Source organism: Budorcas taxicolor, chromosome 17 (genome assembly GCF_023091745.1).
Source record: "Budorcas taxicolor isolate Tak-1 chromosome 17, Takin1.1, whole genome shotgun sequence".
Lineage (NCBI taxonomy): Eukaryota > Metazoa > Chordata > Mammalia > Artiodactyla > Bovidae > Budorcas > Budorcas taxicolor.
In genome coordinates, this window is record NC_068926.1 from 6,668,499 (window position 1) to 6,686,614 (window position 18,116).

Sequence of the window (18,116 nt, forward strand, 5' to 3'; positions counted from 1 at the left end):
ATATTTCTCTGTATAATTGCAGACACTTATGAGTACATGCATGAGTCCATAGGAGAGAATTTTCCAGATATCTAAAACCCTTTTGATATGTTTTAACTTCTTTATGGGAATCTTTCTAAAATGCATTTTCTACTTTTCTGCTTTTAAATAAAGTGTACTGAACATAAGCTAACCTTTTCTTGATTGCTCAAGGTTATCAGCAGTATATTGTTGTAATATAATGGTGCCTTCAAGGTCTACTGAGGTGTGTAAAATTATCTGATCCTACAGGAAACGGCTGAAGATAGCCATCCTTTTTAGGCTTTGCGTTACAGTCTTTTTCCTTGTTACTGCAGTCATCTACCTCTCACCTCCTTTGTTAAGCTACTGTCAATATATTTGATTCTAGGAACCCCTTCTTGCCCATTTTTCACTTCTCAGTTATTCTGATCTGCTCCAGTCCAGACAGCGAGATGATTGCATTTCTTAATGTAAATAAGAAGAGGCTCTGAGTAGAGACCTGTCCTACAAAATAAAGTACATGAATAATATGAAACTAGTTAGCTTCTCAATGTTGTAAGCAGTATGAGAATTAGAATAGGAAAAGATCCCAGAAATATGCCGTTCAGTCCTTTGAACTGAGATGAGAGAACTGCCCGGCAGTTGCTCAGTGGCTTCTTGTCCCAGTCGGGTTTCTGGTCTGTTTAATGTTCAGCCTTCAATCTCTGTTCTGCCATAATTTCTGGAATTTGATTTATGTAGGCACTATTATTTTGTAGGCATGTTTATATTTCAGAACACGCACACCATTAACAGGTGTATATATAATAATGTTACTAGATACCTGTCCACGTGCTATACACACACAGGCATTGACTGTTCAGCAGTGATGCTCACTGTGAAAGTGAAAGTCACTCAGTCGTGTCTGACTCTTTGTGACCCCATGGACTATACCGTCCATAGAACTCTCCAGGCCAGAATACTGGAGTGGGTAGCCTGTCCCTTCTCCGTGGGATCTTCCCAACCCAGGGATTGAACCCATGTCTTCCGCATTGCATGCAGATTCTTTACCAGCTGAGCCACAGAGGAAGCCCAGGAATACTGGAGTGGGTGGCCTATCCCTTCTCCAGAGGATCTTCCTAACCCAGGAATCAAACCGGGGTCTCCTGCGTTGCAGGCAGATTCTTTACCAGCTGAACTATCAGGGAAGCTGATTGTATGTGCCGTTTATTACAGTGTCCACTAGGTGAGAGATCTAAATCTGGGGAGAGAGAAAAGAGGAAAAGAGTGCTGCTTCAGAAGAAGAAATGGGTGAAAGGAGATCTAACCTAACAAGCTACCAATTCAGTGCCCTGGGCACTGGATTTTTCTCGACCTCCCACTAAGAGAGCCGCTCTGACTGGGCAGCTCCCAGCTGTACATCTCACTAGGCAGATAGTGGCCATAATGAAATATTCTTTCAGGATCTTTTATCTGGGCTTCATTCTAGGAAATTTTCTCTACATTTTCTTCCAGTTCACTAATTATTTCTGTTATGTATGCTCTGTTCTTTAATGTATCCATTGAGTTTTTGTTGTTGTTGTTAATTTCACTGAGAGTATCTTTCGTTTATAGAAATTCTGCTCTCTTAAATCTCTCCTATCTTTTTGAAAATACCTTGTTCTTTTATCATGTATTCGGTTCTTTTTTTCTTTGGTAATTTTAAATCTACTTATTCTGTGTTCAGAAATTGTATTACATGAGGTTCTTGGGATTTCTTGTTCTGCTTTTTACATGTCTCCTGATTCTGGCTAACGGTAGGTGATGTTCTTGTGTATTTTGTAATTTTGGATTACGGAGTCAGGTTTGACAGGACTTTCTTAGAGGGAATCTTCTGGCTGGGCTGAGAGCAACTCTCCAAAGAGCTTGTACTTTGGCTTTTACCAGATACCCCAGGTCTAAGCCTTTTTTTCATGTTTATCTCTTAGCTTGGGGTTCCTAGACCACACAGTTAATAAATTTGAAGGCCAGGTTTGCCTGAGAGCAGGTTGTGGCAATCAATTCTTAGAGGAGACTTTTATGCTTCATTTTAACCTAAGTCTGGGCTGAGACTTTACTAAGATGGAAACACTTCAGAGGGAAAAGCGAGCATGACCATGTAGCTGGGACCACAGCCCAGGGTATGAAGCTGGGTGAGTCAAGACTTCAAATGGGGCAGGAAAGATGTCTTTACGTCTTTCTGTCTTTCCTCCTGCCTCTAAACTGTCCCTCCCTTCTCATCGCAGCTGAAGCAGAGATGTGTACACCTTCCTGCTCATCTTCTCTGCTCTGCTGTCACAGACACAGAGGAAGTTACTGAGCTCTTTCCAAATTCCCCCTAGTTGTGCAAGGATGTACCCTCTCACCCATTTCTTTTAAAAGTTCCCACTTTCCAAAAGCAGTTCATCCTTAATGAATTGTTTTTTGTGTGTGGAAGTGATGATGCCATCTCGTTCCTCTCAAGTGACAACAAAAAAGCAAGTAGTACAATTCAGAGGAACAGCGGGGCACGTCTGTCTCTTTGAATGATGGTCTCCTCAGGGTGTGTGCCCAGTCGGGGGACTGCTGGGCCATGTGGTGGTTTTATTCCTAGTTTTTAAGGGAATCTCCATGCTCTTCTCCATAGTGGCTGTATCAATTGACATTCCCACCACAGCACTATTTATCGTAAGCCAGGACACGGAAGCAACCTAGATGTCTACCAATGGATAAAGAAGTTGTGGTACATATATACAATGGAGTATTACTCAGACGTCAGAAGGAATGCATTTGAGTCAGTTGAACTGATATGGGTGGACCTAGAGCCTGTTATAGAAAGTGAAGTAAGTCAGAAAGAAAAGAAAGTTTTAATACATGTACGTGTGTGTGTGTATATATATATAAAACCTAGAAAACGGTACTGGTGCACCTGTTTGCAGGGCAGGAATAGAGAGATGCAGATGTGGAGCGGGGACTTGTGGGCGGACCAGGGGGAGGAGATAGCGGGACGAACAGAGGGTAGTGTGGACATGCATGCCCTCCATGTGTGAAACAGCTAGCTAGGGGGAAGCAGCGGCGTAGCGCAGGGAGCTCAGCCTGGGGCTCTGTGATGACCCGGCCGGGGGGCGCAGAGAGGAGGCTCAAGAGGGAGGGAACATTTATATATCCTTTCAGCTGACTCAAGTACAGCAGAAAACAGCTCCATGTTTAAGCAATTATCCCCCAATTTAAAAACTGCGGGTTTTGGCAAAGCAACCCACAAGGAAGCTGAGGGTTTGTTTTCCTCTCTACCCCAGTCTGTGGGAACCCATGGGATTTTGTCTGGCCTTCTCCCCAAGTGACTGTTTCTGATACAGCCTCATGTTCCTTTCTGGGAAGGGACCATCTCCAGGCAGCATCCTTGTCTCCCCAGAGATTCATCCTTGAGCAAGAAACCTTCACTGTTGAGCTTACAAAGGGCTTTTCACTTATTTCCCAATTTCCACATCCCATCATGCAGGTTTATTTTCCCTTTAAAATATGCCCTTGGATGAGACATTGAGTACAAGAGCAGCAAGCCCTTGTTAGAGGAGCTAGTGCTTTGTTTATAACTCTTAACTGTTTAAAATGAATTTGGTGCACTACTCCGCCCACAAGTCTGTAATATGAGAAAACAAGGTGAGAATGTGTGAAAAATAAACCACGAACACATTATCAAAGGTGCCCAGGAGTATGCAAGCTCAGAGATCTTTTCTTGAAATAAATATACAGTAGTTTAAAAAAATTACCTAACTATGTTCTGTGACAGTTTTTCTCTCTGCCATTCAGGCAGTTCATATAGGCTTTGTTCTGGTGATTTATTCTTGAAGCCGGTAATAAAAATGCAGCCTGAAATCATGCAACTGGGTACCATTCATTTTTCTCCCCTAGACAGGTCCAGAGCTTTAAAACACTGCAGCAGACCTGTAAAGGCTCTGCCCTCCCAGGGAGGCACCCCTGGCCGCCGCAGCCAGCTGCCTCCAGCTGCTTCTGCTCCTTCTGCTCCTTGGAGCCATTGGTGATGCTGGTGGGGAGGGGGGTGGTTTCTGGGTTGGCTTCATGAGTACTTGAAAGTGTTTCCAGGAAGATGTGTGGTTTTAGGGTGTCAATAAAAATAATACTGTCTTCCCATCTTGAGTCAGAAAAGTGAAAGAAAGTGAAGTCGCTCAGTCGTGTCCAACTCTTTGTGACCCCATGGACTGTAACCTCCCAGGCTCCTCCGTCCATGGGATTCTCCAGACAAGAATGCTGGAGTGGGTTGCCATTTCCTTCTGTAGGAGATCTTCCCGACCCAGGGATTGAACCTGGGTCTCCCGCATTGCAGGCAGACGCTTTACCATCGGAGGGAAGCCTCTTGAGTCAGGGATCGAACCCGGGTCGCCTGCATTGCAGGCAGACCCTTTACCATCACGAGGGAAGCCTCTTGAGTCAGAACCAGTTGAGAAATCAGCATAGTGTTCAGACAAATGGAGATGAACCTGCTGGCTTCATTAGCGATAATAGCTTGATGGAAGAATATAACATGATGCATCCAAATGGCTTCTAGAACTTTTTGCATCCCCCCAAACCATAGACCTTTCACAGACCAGAATATACCATCTTGGTGGGCGTGCTGATCAGAAAGAGCTCACACAGGCTGTGTTCTAGTGATTTATACTAGAGCCTGTAATAAAAATGCTGGGCCATAAGGAGCCGGCCACATATGCTCGATTCCTTTTCCCAGAGTTGCTCACTACAAGAGTCACTCCTCTTTTGAGGACAAAAGAATATGGACTGGAGAGCAGAATCCGCAAGGAGACACGGGGGCAGGAGGTGGACGATGCTCCGTTCTGCCCTCAAAAGCCTGAGCCAGTTTCTGGGAGGAGATGTGAGGTACTCTTTCTTGTGGGGTGGTCTCCTTTGGAATTCCTTCTCCACACTGCAGGAATATACACCTGTTGTTTGAGTAAATTGTAATCATTTTCCAGTGTATCTTCAGCTTCATATTTAGTTTGGGAGGAGGAGTTGGTGACTCTCTGCACTGCGGCATCTTGGGGAATTTTTTTCCTTTGCTCTTTGAAAGACCTTGGCCAAGTTAGGAAGTCGTTTGCCACTGGCATCCCGGGATGCCAGGTGTAGGCTTGGCGATGCTGGCGTTGTCAGTGTAGCCAGGCGGGGCTCCTCTGAAGAGGGTCTTTATTTGTGCCAGAGGGTTCTTGCTAGTGAGCCTTCCTGTTTCCCAGCCTTCTGCCGCTCGCCGAGTCCTTATAATAAGGCCTGAAGCTGGGGCAGGGAGAAAAAGTAGGAATCAGGAAAATGTTAGTGTTCCCAGGAGGCTTAAAAGTACTCTCTTCCAAATACTGATGCGTGGATCTCTTTTCACAAGTAGAGAAGCAGGAAGCATAATCAATCAAGAGTCTTTGTCATGCGCTGCAGCTTTCTTAGGCAGTACAGACAGACAGTAATATGTGATCGTCAATTGCGTCTCGAATTTTCAGTGTTGTTTGCCAACTCATAGGCCACCCCAGTGAGTGAGGTCAGAGGCTCCAACCCCAATTGATAAGAGAAGAAATTGAGGGCTTTTTGGATTTACCCAAGGATACCAGGAGGTCAGAAGCCCAGTTAAAAATGGAAGAGAGAATTGCCTGGCTCCCATTCTTAGCATAAACCACCAGACTGCATTCCCTTCTGCAGAATTCGCTAATTGTTCATTTCCGATGAAACACAACAGGGAATTTTTCCTTTATAGCTGGTTGTAAACATTTAAGTTGCCTGTCATCACTCATAATCTGTTTTTACTTATAACAGCTAGCTAGCCCTCCTATTTACGTATTTCTTGTTCTCTTACATTTTTACTTCTATGCAGAGAAGCTACTGTATATGAAAGCACCTCGTAACTTGCAAGTGGCATGTAAATGTTACCTGATATTATTATGATACTCATATTCTTAACATCACAGCATTAGAATATTAATAGAGACAGTACTTCCTTCCACTTTTCAGTGGCCGCACTTAAAATGGCACAGCACACGTGAATGACAATACAAAGTTCTCCATTATAGATTTTTTTCAGAGAAGCAAAAATTGAGAAGTTACATGTGTGTTTACATAGTGAGACAACAGAATAGAAACATTAACAGAAAACTGGATACCTGTTCAATTTTGGGGGAAGCTAAAAGTATTTTCAACTAGAAAAGATACAATTGGGGAAAATTATCTTCCTACCAGGTAAAAGAGCACACACATCTTTCCTTCATATTCTTGTTTATATAAAAGTTGTCTATATGCAGGATTTATACACTTACATACAGATGGAACAGAATTCCCTTGAACAGATTTTTCACCTGTAAAATGAAATACTTAACAGTCCTTTGAGTGTTAACACCATGCTTCATCTGCACAAGGAGCTTAGTGTCACTTAGTATCACATCACTGAACTATGGCATAGGGAAGTTTAGACAGATTATAGTATATAGAATATTTTCTATGACTAATTTTCAGCAGCTTTGAACGAGGCTTCTGACGCATGTGTGTGGTTCATCAGTTAGCATCGGTGTAAGCAGCTCCTGCCTCCTCTAGGCTCTCTTCCCACTCAAGGCTTGTAGCATCTCCCCAGCCTCTTAGGTAGGAGAATTGTCTACTCTTTCCTTCATCACCCAGAGCTTTTATTTTGAAATAATTCAGACATACAGAAGCGTACACTGAGCATCCCGCCGACATCTGGCTTGTTTTTTCCTTTTGAATTAGGCATTGGAGGGTGAGTTGCAGACATCATGACCCTTCGTTCGCAAATATTTCAGCGTCTTTTCTCCCAGGAGCTAAAACATTCTCTTACTGATGGCTGTGTAATTATCACACTCAGGAAAGCCAGCCTGGTTACGACCTGGTTATCCAGGACACAGTTCATGGCCAACTTAGTATCATCCTTTGTTTACTTCTCCCCGGCTCCTGATCCAGTCAGAGATCACACACTGCATTTAGTTGGCGTGACGCTGTACTCTCATTTTTTTGTTTCCTTTTCCTTTCCTTTTCTGTCTCTCCACTCTCTCTTTCCCTTTTTTCCCTTTTCATGACATTGACATACTTTTAGATCCTGGCTAGTTCTTCTGTTATTTGCTCTGACAGCAAACACAGCTAATGGAGTAGGGGGTTTGCCTATGAAGGCTTGGCTTTTCTTTTTTTTTTCCTTTTAGCCTCCATGATTTCATAGTTTGCCAGGAAGCCTATAACAAGATGCTGTATATGGCTATGATGCATAAAATTCAGGATTTTTTTTTTTTTTCCTGAAAATCTTTGTCCTGATAGATTCTCCCAAAGGCTTACTCCTTGGGACATTCCTGGGACTGATGAGTGGAGCTAAAGGAGGGGCTAGTGGTAAAGAACCCACCTGCCAGTGCAGGAGCTGTGAGACATGGGTTCAGTCCCTGGGCAGGGAAGATCCCCTGGAGGAGGGCATGGCAACCCACTCCAGTATTACTGCCTGGAGAATTCCATAGACAGAGGAGCCTGGCAGGCTAACGTCCATAGGTTTGCAGAGTTGGACATGGCTAAAGTGACTTAGCATGCATGCACTTTAAATAGAATGACATGTCTCTAGGAACTGCTTTTGATATTCATAGGCCTTGTTCCACCAAATGCCCTGTCCATACCAGTAATGAATGCCTAGCTAGCATTTCCTAGAGTTTTGTTGGTTCAGGCCAGTTGCTTTGTTTCTTAGCAATAGTCAGAGCTTTCAAGTAAGAACTAATCTTTTACATAAAGAAATAAGTAGATCTCTTTTGGGGTCATAGGATCTGTTCACTCATGAAATTAATGTTTCTTATCACTATCACTGATTACTCTTAAGGTTTCAGTAATATGAAAAAGTTTGGCATTCCATGTAATCTCTCTTGTTTTGGGAGTAAATTTTAGGATAGGTAAGAAAAGACAGAGTTTCAGTATGGGGACAGTGATCTAAAATGAATGGATTTATATGCTTTAGCCTTTTAACATTAATATTTGTTGTTGTTCAGTCACCGAGTCTTGTCTAACTGTTTGCAATCCCATGGACTGCAGCACACCAGGCTTTCCTGACCTTCACTATCTTCTGGAGTTTGCTCAAACTCATATCCATTGAATCAGTGATGCCATGCAGCCATCTCATCCTCTGTTGTCCCCTTCTCCTCCTGCCTTCAATCTTTTCCATCATCAGAGTCTTTTTCAGTGAATTGGCTCTTCGTGTCAGGTGGCCAAAGTGTTGGAGCTTTAGCAATATTAACATAGTTTTCTTAAAAGCTATAAACAAGAAAAAGACAAATATTCAGAGTTAAAATTAGGGGGAAATCTTTCTCCCATCAAGATCCTCGCCGGATCCCAAAGTTTTATTCAAGGACAGTTGTTTGTTTTTCCCCTGAACTCCTTTTGTTTAAATTAAAGCAGAGTTGATTTACAATGCTGTGTTCATTTCTGCTGTGTAGCAGTGTGAATCAGTTACACACACACACACATATATAGTTACACGTATATATAGATTTCTGTTTTCATGGTCTTTTCCACTGTGGTTTATTACAGGGTATTGAGTGCCATTTATACATTTATATACAGTAGTTTGCATCTGCCGATCCCCGACTCCCAGTCCTCTGCCCTTCAGCAGCCACAGGGCTGTTCTTCATGTTCCTGTTTAAGTTCACTGCCATATTTTAGCTTCCACATGTGAGTGATATCATGTGGTGTGTGTCCTCTTTCTGGCTTACATGATGAATCCCCAGATCCATCCGTGCTGCTGAAGGACAGTGATTGTTTTAAACCGTGACTGCCATGCCACTTCATGCCTGCATACATCTCTTCTCCACAGACTGTCTTTAAATTTCAAAAGCAGCTGCCGCCTTAGGAGACAGGAAGTCACAGACACGCGGCGGGCAGCAAGGGGACAGCAGTGAGAGCGGACTCAGTTATCTGGTGTGTAACGCTCCAGCTTGTCAGAAGGCAGTGTCTTTCACTTAAGAATGGGAGCTTTTTCCAGCCACAGGCAAGCATGCGATTTATCCAAGGAAATTTTGGCTCACAATAAAACAGAGAAAATGAAGTCATATAAGCTTCCTGAGACGTTAAGAAATATGGTCTCTATTCCTCTGCAGATAACACACTAATTATCACAAAAGGTGTTGGTTATCATTTAAGGGGGAAATATCATGTTGACATAATACATAATTTCAGCATCTGTTGTACCTTACTTTGAATTGTAAATCTAGACTAATGGTCTGTGGAACTGTTTAGACCTTTCCTTATTAGATTCCATTGTCTCTTAGAAAAGCTTGAATATGAAAGATTTAGTTGATTTGGGCATTTTGCATTTAATAATGCTTCCATTCTGAAACTAGGATTTACTAAAATCTCCCATATGTCGAGTAATTTTATTTAATTCACCAAGCAGTCCTGCAAAATACTGTTTTTTCCCCTCACAGATGAGGAAGCTGAGGCTAAGAGAGGTTAGATTGGTGCAAGGCGACACAGCTGCTGGGTAGACTTCGGCTGAGTAGTGAAGATTTCAGCGCAGGTCTTCCTGACTCAGTTTTGCCCAACTTGTCCATCAGTAGACGCCTTCTCAAGATGAGGTTAATTGCCAAACTAGTAACTGTTGGGAGTGTTGTGGGAGCAAGGAATGGAGCCTGGTTAACCTGCACACCCAGTCTTGTTTTTCACTGGCTGCCAAGCATTCTCAAACCTTCCTCTCTAACCAAGTCTTCAAGTCTTCACCCCAGAGTGAGGCCCAAGGACCCCAGGCTGTGTCCCGTGAGAGGTCTTTTTCCCCTAGGCTGGCGGCAGCCCTGGAGTTTTCCTCTTTCCTACCAGCGCCGAGGTGGGTGTCGGGTCCTAGTACCCAGTGGTCTGAGGCACAGCGGGGAGAGAGTCCTCCGGTGTCAGAGGCCGGGCTGGTCAAGGCTGCCCTCCCCAGCCCTGCTCGCTGGTGGTAGGGTGGGCACCAGCCCGAGGCCACCTGACCGTGCCAGGGGGTGGAAGCTGCCGGAGAATGGGATCCCGAGTGAGGAGAGTGGGCCCTCTGGCACTTTGGACCCAGGAGGTGTCCTTGCCCTCGATCCTGACCAGTCCTGGGGAGCGGAACTGCTTCGAGGGCAAGAGAATAGAGAGGCGCCTTGGAGCCGAGGGGCCCGACCTGTCAGACCACACCCCTCCTCTCTGAACAAGAATTGTTTCCTGGGATGGGTGTTTGATTGTTTTTTCCCCCCTTTTGTGAAAGAGAGATTGAAATAAAAGAGAAATTGTAGCATTCCCTTTCTCCTTTTCCTGAGGCAGCACCAGTAGGTGTAAAGAACATATATGTTTATGTGGGTATATTTAGATAAATATTTAGTATCTGCATAAAGCTAGTAACACATTCTTTTATTTTTGGCCATCTTGTGTGGCTTGTGGGGTTTTAGTTTCCCAACCAGATGTTGAACCCAGGCCCTTGGCACTGAGAGCGATGAGTCCTAACCACTAGACTACAAAGGAACTCCCAAAGCTGGTATCTTTTGATGGTAAAAGTCCACTTTTTAAAAAAAAAAATTTCTTAGCAGTTTCAGCACGCTTAGTCATCAGACCTTGAAGTGTTTGTGTTTGTTTTGGGTGATGACAGAAGAGCTCAGTGGTGAGAAAGAATGTGGGGGTGAGGCAGTGGGGAGCAGCTTCTCTACTGTAATGAAAATTTATCTGTGTGGGAACTTTCGCTTTGAATATGAATCAGAGAGAGTTCGTGCTTTGAGACAAATTTATGGTTAGCAGTAAAATAAAGACCCGTTTTAGTGCCTTATTTTTACTTAGTAAATCTTAATTACTTTCTCTCTATAAATTAAAGCATTTACGGTGCTATATCTTAATCATCCATCAGGTTTGTCACATGTAACATTAATTTCATAGAATAATTGCCACTTGGGCTTTTCGTAAAACATCACCTCAGAGTCTTTGTTTGAATGCGCCAGAGGAGTCGCCAACTGGATTTTCAGTGAGTTACGCTAGCTTTGTCATGCTGCCGCAATTTTTTAAGGAGGTCCTGGTAGCCATTGGACTGACTGCGTATCATAGCGCCGTGGGCTCACCAGTTGAGGCCTAAGGAGGAAGGAGAGAGATGGCGTGAACTGCAGGCTCTTCTGAAGACTCTGTAGTTTTACTCCTTTGAAGTACATCACAAATATTTCCTGGCGTAGGTCCCCAAGACTGACTTCAGTGAGTAGATCTCTTTGTCGTCAGTGGAATGTCACATAAACGTGCTGAAACCCTAGGGGCATTTTATCGACTTGAGTGAAGTACGCAGTCTTTTTTGTTCCATTCTCTTCTTGGCAGACCCTTTCCTGACGGTTGGTGTCACCTTAGAGCTCTGTCCAACCCACGTTGAGTTAGCACAGATGCTCCTCATGCATTAGTGACATTTCATAATTCCTGGCTCCCAGTATGTGAAACAGGAGTCAGCAAGACCTTTTTTGCTGTTAATTGGGCAGACTTGAGAGTGACATCATTTGATCGGTTAGATATTTATCAAAAGAAGACGCAGACGTGAGTACTGACTTGGATGTGGCTCGCTGTGTGGTCCTGGCCCGCGTTCCCAAGAGCCTCCGCTCACCATTCCCCGGCTCTGCAGGGCGTCGTGGGGTTGGGGGCACGCTGCCCCCACAGGCTGGTCTTCCTGGTGTCCCCTCAGGCCACCCCTGCTGCTGGCTTTTGACTGATTAGGCAGGAGGCTTGGATGAGAGACTGGCACTGGGAGGAAAGCAGCAACAGAGAGCCTCTCGTTCCCTTTTCCCTCCGGCAGCATGTCTGGTAGTGGAGGGGTCATGCCTGTGGCTCCTGCCGCCGAGATGGGTCCACTGGCTTTCCAGCATCCTTTGGTGCCCTCCCCCTGCTGCCAGTAACGCTGCTCCCCCACCACCCTGCCCCTCCCTCCCTGGGGCATGAGTGGCTTCTTGCCGCTGAGAATCTTCTCAGTTGCCTCCTTGACACCCTAGCCCGTCTGTCGTCTGTGTAATAAAGTCTCTGCATTAAATCTCGTCTCTTCTACATACTGAGTGGTTTCTTTTTTCCTAACACATATTTTATAAAACAGTTTTGCTTTTATTTCCTAGCTTATGGAGTTTGGGATGTTGATAAAAGGGATGCTAAATTATTCACTACCTCAGTTAATGTTTAATCAGCTGGCATGGCGTTTAGATAATAGGGCAAAGAAGATAAAGTGACTTGACTGCCCTCAGGGAGCTCAGTCTGGCTGGGGAGCCAGTGCTTTTCCAGAGGGCGGGGACCTGGAAAGGAGGGATGCCTGTACAGGGGAGTCTTGCCAGGTGCCAGGATCTTGCTCAAGTGGATGAGGAGGAAGGGTGTTCCCAGCAGAAGCAGCAGTTTGTGCAAAAGCATGTCATGTGTCTGGCTGTATGAGCATCTCTTGGGTTAGGGCTAAGCCAGAAAGGTGATCAAGGCCGAATCTCGAAGAGCCTTGAAGACTCATCAAGCGCTTGCTGTTTATCCTTTTGGTGGTGGGGAGGAGGGAGAAGGGTTTTAACAAGGGAGTTACATGAACGGATTTATCCTTTAGAAGAATCAGTTGGTACAGAGGCAAGAGTCCAGAGCTAAGTGTGGAGGTGGGGAAACGTGGCCAGGCGATTAGTGCAGAAGTCTTGCTTGGAGGGGAGCATGTTTGAATGGAAGCCTGAATTAAATCAGAGGATTTAGGAGGAGGGAAATAATCAAGACATACTAAAAAAGTAGGATGTGAATTGCTTGATCGTTTATTTTAGGTGTATTGGGAGTTGTGGTTAAAAGAATGATTGTTATACTCACAGGTCAGGAGATGTCTGGTTAGGCCAAGTGAGTCTTAAAACTGGAAGCCTGTTTCTCATATTGGGGTTGCAGCCTGTCCTTGGAAGTCCCATGATGTTTCTGCTGCCTTCTGCGCTGGATGTGTTTTAGATCGCACCCAAGCTATGGTTGCAGCTCTACTTATTTTGCAAACAAGTGGAACAAGTGATAATCCTTTTAAAAGCCATTCACTGTCTCCTCAGTCTGTATCCTTTCCCTGGCTGTGATATACCCAGTCTCTCTCTCCTGGACATGACATATTGACTGTCCCATCTCCTCCGTCCATCTCTCATAGGTTTCTTAACTTCCAATTGAAGGATCAGCTTTTTACTTATGTGATAAATTGTTTCATGGGTACTTGTGTCTAAAGGTTTTGAAAGTCCAGTGATAACGCATCCCCTTCTGCTTGAGAAAAACTCTAGGCCCACTCCCTCTCCAGCCGCCACATGCCAAAGCCACTGTGTAAAACACATGTGTACGGAGTGTTTTACAAAATTCAGAGAATACAGTGCTCACCTTTTTAGAGTTAGACATCTGAAAACAAGCCTGTGCACGTAGAAACCGGCAGGAAGAAAGTTGCTAGAAACAGTATCGGCCTCTCTGGAAGGGTTTGGTTTGAGCTGCTGCTAGAGAATTATGGCTCAGTGTTAGGGGGCTTGAGTGCCAACACTCATGCACCTCCTCCTTTAAAGATTTACGGTGAGAGTGTAGTTGAGAGTCTGGGCTCTGGGGTCTGATGTCCTGCTTCTCGGTCACCTGGGGCGAGTTACTTAACCCCTGTGCTTTCCTTCATTATCTGTAAGATGACGATCTCGGTGGTGCCTGCCCTAGGACTGCTGAGGGGATTGCCTGGCACCTGCGTGTGGGGTGCCCAGCCCACCTCCCGACATAAATAGCGTGCAGTCAGCACTTGCCGTCGATGGTTCCCGAAGCCAGAGTGAGCTGTGCTCAGGCTCCATGGAGAGAGCCAAGGCTTTGTGAGTGCCAAGGAGCACTGGTTTCCTTCCACAGGGAAGCTGCTGTGGTTACCCGTGAGCCCTTCTGTAGTCACTTTATGTGAACTGCAAAGAAAATTCTGGAACTTGCATCTTCAGGACACGTTGGCCTTCGGAGTTTCTTCTTTCCTCTTTGATCTTGTCATGTGTGATTGGTTGTTGCTTCAGGGCACTTCCAGAAATAGGTCTGAAGGCCAGCGGGTGGAAGTAACAGCCTAGAGGGGGCAGAGGCGCCAAGGCCTCTCTACACCCACCCTGGATGCCCGTTCCCTCCCTCTTCACTGGAGCTCAGTGCACGCTCCCGAGCACCACCGCCTTTCATTCTCTGTGGGGCTCCGGGTCCAAGGGGGCACAGGCAGCGCTCATTCTCATGGCACCTGGTTCAGGGGCAGTGCACGCACACACGTCTGACCCACCATGATACAGGCACAAAGGGGAGCGTGTGGAAGGCCAGCAAGGCACACGGGGAGAAGAGTAAGGAAAGTCGTCCAGACTTGGTGACGTCTCCGTAGATTGGGAGTAAGAACAGGGCGGCCAGCAGTCAGCATTGTTTGTACAGGAGAGCTGGACCGGGGAGCTGTGGGCAGGGTGTGTGTGTGAGAGAGAGAGATGGAATTGAAGATGGAGGCCAGAGCTTTCCCGTGTGTGTGTGTGTGTGTGTGTGTGTGTGTGTGTCTGTGTCTGTGTCTGTGTCTGTGTGTCTGTGTCTGTGTGTGTCTGTGTGTGTTAGATGGAATTGAAGATGGAGGCCAGAGCTTTCCCGTGTGTGTGTGTGTGTGTCTGTGTGTCTGTGTGTGTTAGGAGATGGAATTGAAGAGGGAGGCCAGAGCTTTCCCGTGCGTGTGTGTGTGTGCGTGCGTGCGTGTGTGTGTGTGTGTGTGTGTGTGTGTTAGGAGATGGAATTGAAGAGGGAGGCCAGAGCTAGACCATGGCAGAGCCTGGCCTTTCCTGTGTGTGTGTGTGTGTGTGTGCTAGGAGGTGGAACTGAAGATGGAGGCCAGTGCCAGACCACGGCAGAGGCTGGCCTTCCCCGTGCAGCCTTGGCGGTCGCCAGGTGATTTTAGCCCACAGGACACTGTAGGATTTGAGCCTTTATCAGGGCCGTGCTCATGGGGAAGATGAGCTTGCAGAGGGCGGGGGCCACGCCAGCAGGCTCACGTCCCCAGCGCACACTCCTCGAGGCCCGCGGCAGAGCCCTGTGTCGCTCGGCGCCCCTCAAGCTACTGTCTGTATAGACACTGAAGATGCTGTCTGAAATAAAGGCAGCCCCAGCTGAGTTTTCCAGTTCTGCATCCTCTCCTCAGAACATGCCGACCTGGACCTCCATCTGTCACAAGCAGCTTGACTAGGATTGTAATAAATTCTTTATTCTTGGCATTCTTTTAACTGGCTCTCTCTGTTTACTAGCCCCTCTGTGCAACTGTAGTGTGGTGATGATGGATGCTTATAATCCTGACCCTGAAGCGCTCCAAGCCTCCTAAATCATCGAAAAAAGATTAAAGTATATTCAATATTGCTGTAATGTTTGTGTGTCTCTCCTCATTCTTATCCTTTGGAAATTGATGATGGTTTATCAAGTGCCCAGGTATTCGTGCGCACACGGGGAGAGTGAGAGTCTGTGGTCACCCATGGCTCTCCACTCCCCCTCAGCACCAGGCACGGGGTGTTGATTAGCAACACACACTCAGAAAGAAGCAAGCAAAACAGACCTGGGTGCTCTCCAGGCCTAGACAGAGGGAGCAGGTTGGTCCCGAAGGGGCAGACTGGGCAGAGACGAGAGAGGAAGCGGTGGTTAGAGAAGAGTGGGGTGGAAAAGCAAGAACTGACAGGCAGCCAGTCCCGCAGTCTCCAGGCACGCCACGCTGCTGCCCAGCCCCAGAGGGGCGAGCCTCGGGGCAGGACCCCAGCTTCAGGTTCTCCTGTGCCTTGGCCCAGATCAGATCTGCAGGCTTGAATTTGGCACCAGCTCTATTTGTATTGTGGTAACAACTGTTCAGTAAAACGCCAAACATTAGCAAGTGAAAACATCAATAATTAGAGCATCCTGTGTCTCCCTACCCCCGCGCCCCCAGCACACACATCTTTTCATGAAAACCATTATTACTGCAGAGCTGACAATATTACTTGGCTCAAAATGAAGAGCTCTGAATAGAAGCTGTGAGACAGCTCCATTTTGTAACCTGGCTTCCCAAACCAGGCCTGGGAGGATGATTTTAGGAGGGAGGTTTGCTATTGGCTTTTTCTTTGGGGTGGGGGTCGCTGAGGAGGGTTGTATGTTGGAGCAAGTAGAGATACCGCTCACATTTTCTCATACAGGTCTGCATTTAGACTCTGCCTGTATGATCAACAAGTCTCACCTGTGTCCGGGTGCTTGGTCCCCGCACCACGGGGATTCTGTCTGTCACCCTCTGGGCTCGGGCACGTGTGGACTCGAGCTGGCTTTATCATTTGCCTGCTCTGAGGTCTGGGCAAGTCTCTTGGTCTTTCTGGGTCTTTATTCTTTTTCTGATATGTTGGAATAGTCCAAATTCCTTCTTTACAGGGTTGCCATGAGGTTGAAATAAAATGGTGATTGTGAAAAACCTTAACCAGAAAGCTCTACATAGAGAGAAACATACTAAATGCACTAAAGAACCTCATAAATATTCTAATGAAAAATAGAAACATATTGCAAGAGCAAGCGCAGTCCTCAAAACTTTCCCTGAAGCAGAGTGGGGAAAAGGAACTGTTTATTGAATTCCTGCCCTAGAGTGGCTGTGATTGTAGCCAGCTGTGACTGCCCACTCTGCGTGGTAGACGTTAACTCTCTCTCCCTGAGATGGGGAACTGTGGCTTCCAAGCCTGCAGCTGTACAGACACACAGCGCAAGAGGGGTGAGGGCCTGTCTGACTCCACATCTCAATACGTTTTTCCCTTATCTCTAGTTGTCCACCTTATTCCAGCCACTTACCCACCCAGAGTTCCGAAAGCTGTTTCCTTCCTTTGGGGCTGGAAAATTTGCTAGCCCTTCCTTGGTCTTTTGCTCCTGAAAGCTGGACAGGGTGGGATCCAAAAGGTACTCGGAAGCCCCGGGGGCAGCAGGTGAAGGGGAAGCGTGCCCAGCCCCCCCTTCTGGGGGCTCAGCCGGGCCTGGACCCAAAGCAGGAGGCAGGCACGCGGCACTTCCCAGCCCTGGGGGAGATGGCTGCAGCCCTGATGGTTCCAGAAGTGCATTCTCTCTCTGTCACGGTGTTTCCAAGCCTCACCAAGGTTGTTTGAAGAGCTGCTTCTCAAATCCTCCTTCAGGAGTCACCGCCTCTGTGTGTTCTGAGTGGCTTCTTGTTCTGCTAGCAGTGGGATTAGACTGATGTTATTCTGTGTAGTAACCTCTCTCCTGAGCTTTGCCGGGACCCTCCCTGTTAACTTTCATGTCGTGTCAGGTGTTAGGGGAAAGGACCCCAGCTGCTGCTGCTACTAAGTCACGTCAGTCGTGTCCAACTCTGTGCCACCCCATAGACAGCAGCCCACCAGGCTCCCCCGTCCCTGGGATTCTCCGGGCAAGAACACTGGAGTGGGTTGCCATTTCCTTCTCCAATGCATGAATGTGAAGAGTGAAAGTGAAGTTGCTCAGTCGTGTCTGACTCTTAGCGATCCCATGGACTGCAGCCTACCAGGCTCCTCCGTCTATGGGAGTTTCCAGGCAGGAGTACTGGAGTGGGTTGCCAGTGCCTTCTCCAAAAGGACCCCAGACGAGGCAGTTATTAAGTGCCCACCACCGCCACAACTTCTTTTATTTTTTTTTAATCAACTTTCCCCAATTAGGGCTTCCCAGGTAGCTCAGATGGTAAAGAATCCACCTGCAGTGAGGGAGACCTGGGTTCAGTCTCTGGGTTGGGAATATCCCCTGGAAAAGGGAACAGCTACCCACTGCAGTATTCTTCCCTAGAGAATCACATGGACAGAGGAGCCTGGCGGGCTACAGTCCATAGGGTCGCAGAGAGTCCGACCCAACTGAGCTACTTTCACTCACTTCCCCAATTCCAGACACCCTGAGTTGGCTTATGAGCTGAGCTGCCCACAGGAAGAACCAGAGCTCATACCTGTTGAAGGGTGAGATCGCAGGTCCAGGGAGGATGTCCACAGAAAGGCATATTTGTTCAGATGGTGGGTGTCCTGTCCCTGCAGGTCCTCAACAGGCGGTGCGTGGAAGCGGCCGTGATGACTGGCCTAGCCCTGGACTGTCATATCAACAGGAAGTCCTTGTTTGACCGGAAGCACTACTTCTATGCAGACCTCCCTGTGAGTACGCTCTGTCTGTCTGTCCACCCCCCTACCCAGAGCCAGGAC

The 18,116-nt window shown here is 46.7% G+C and overlaps 1 protein-coding gene across 2 annotated transcripts in view; it reads left to right on the forward strand.

Annotated features, from left to right (window-relative positions):
* GATB (glutamyl-tRNA amidotransferase subunit B) overlaps positions 1-18,116 on the forward strand; it is a 97,133-nt gene that overhangs the window by 17,090 nt on the left and 61,927 nt on the right. For both annotated transcript variants that reach the window (XM_052654689.1, XM_052654690.1), the window contains exon 3: positions 17,955-18,068. In XM_052654689.1, coding sequence (XP_052510649.1) covers positions 17,955-18,068 — 114 coding nt within the window. The remainder of the gene's footprint in view (positions 1-17,954; positions 18,069-18,116) is intronic.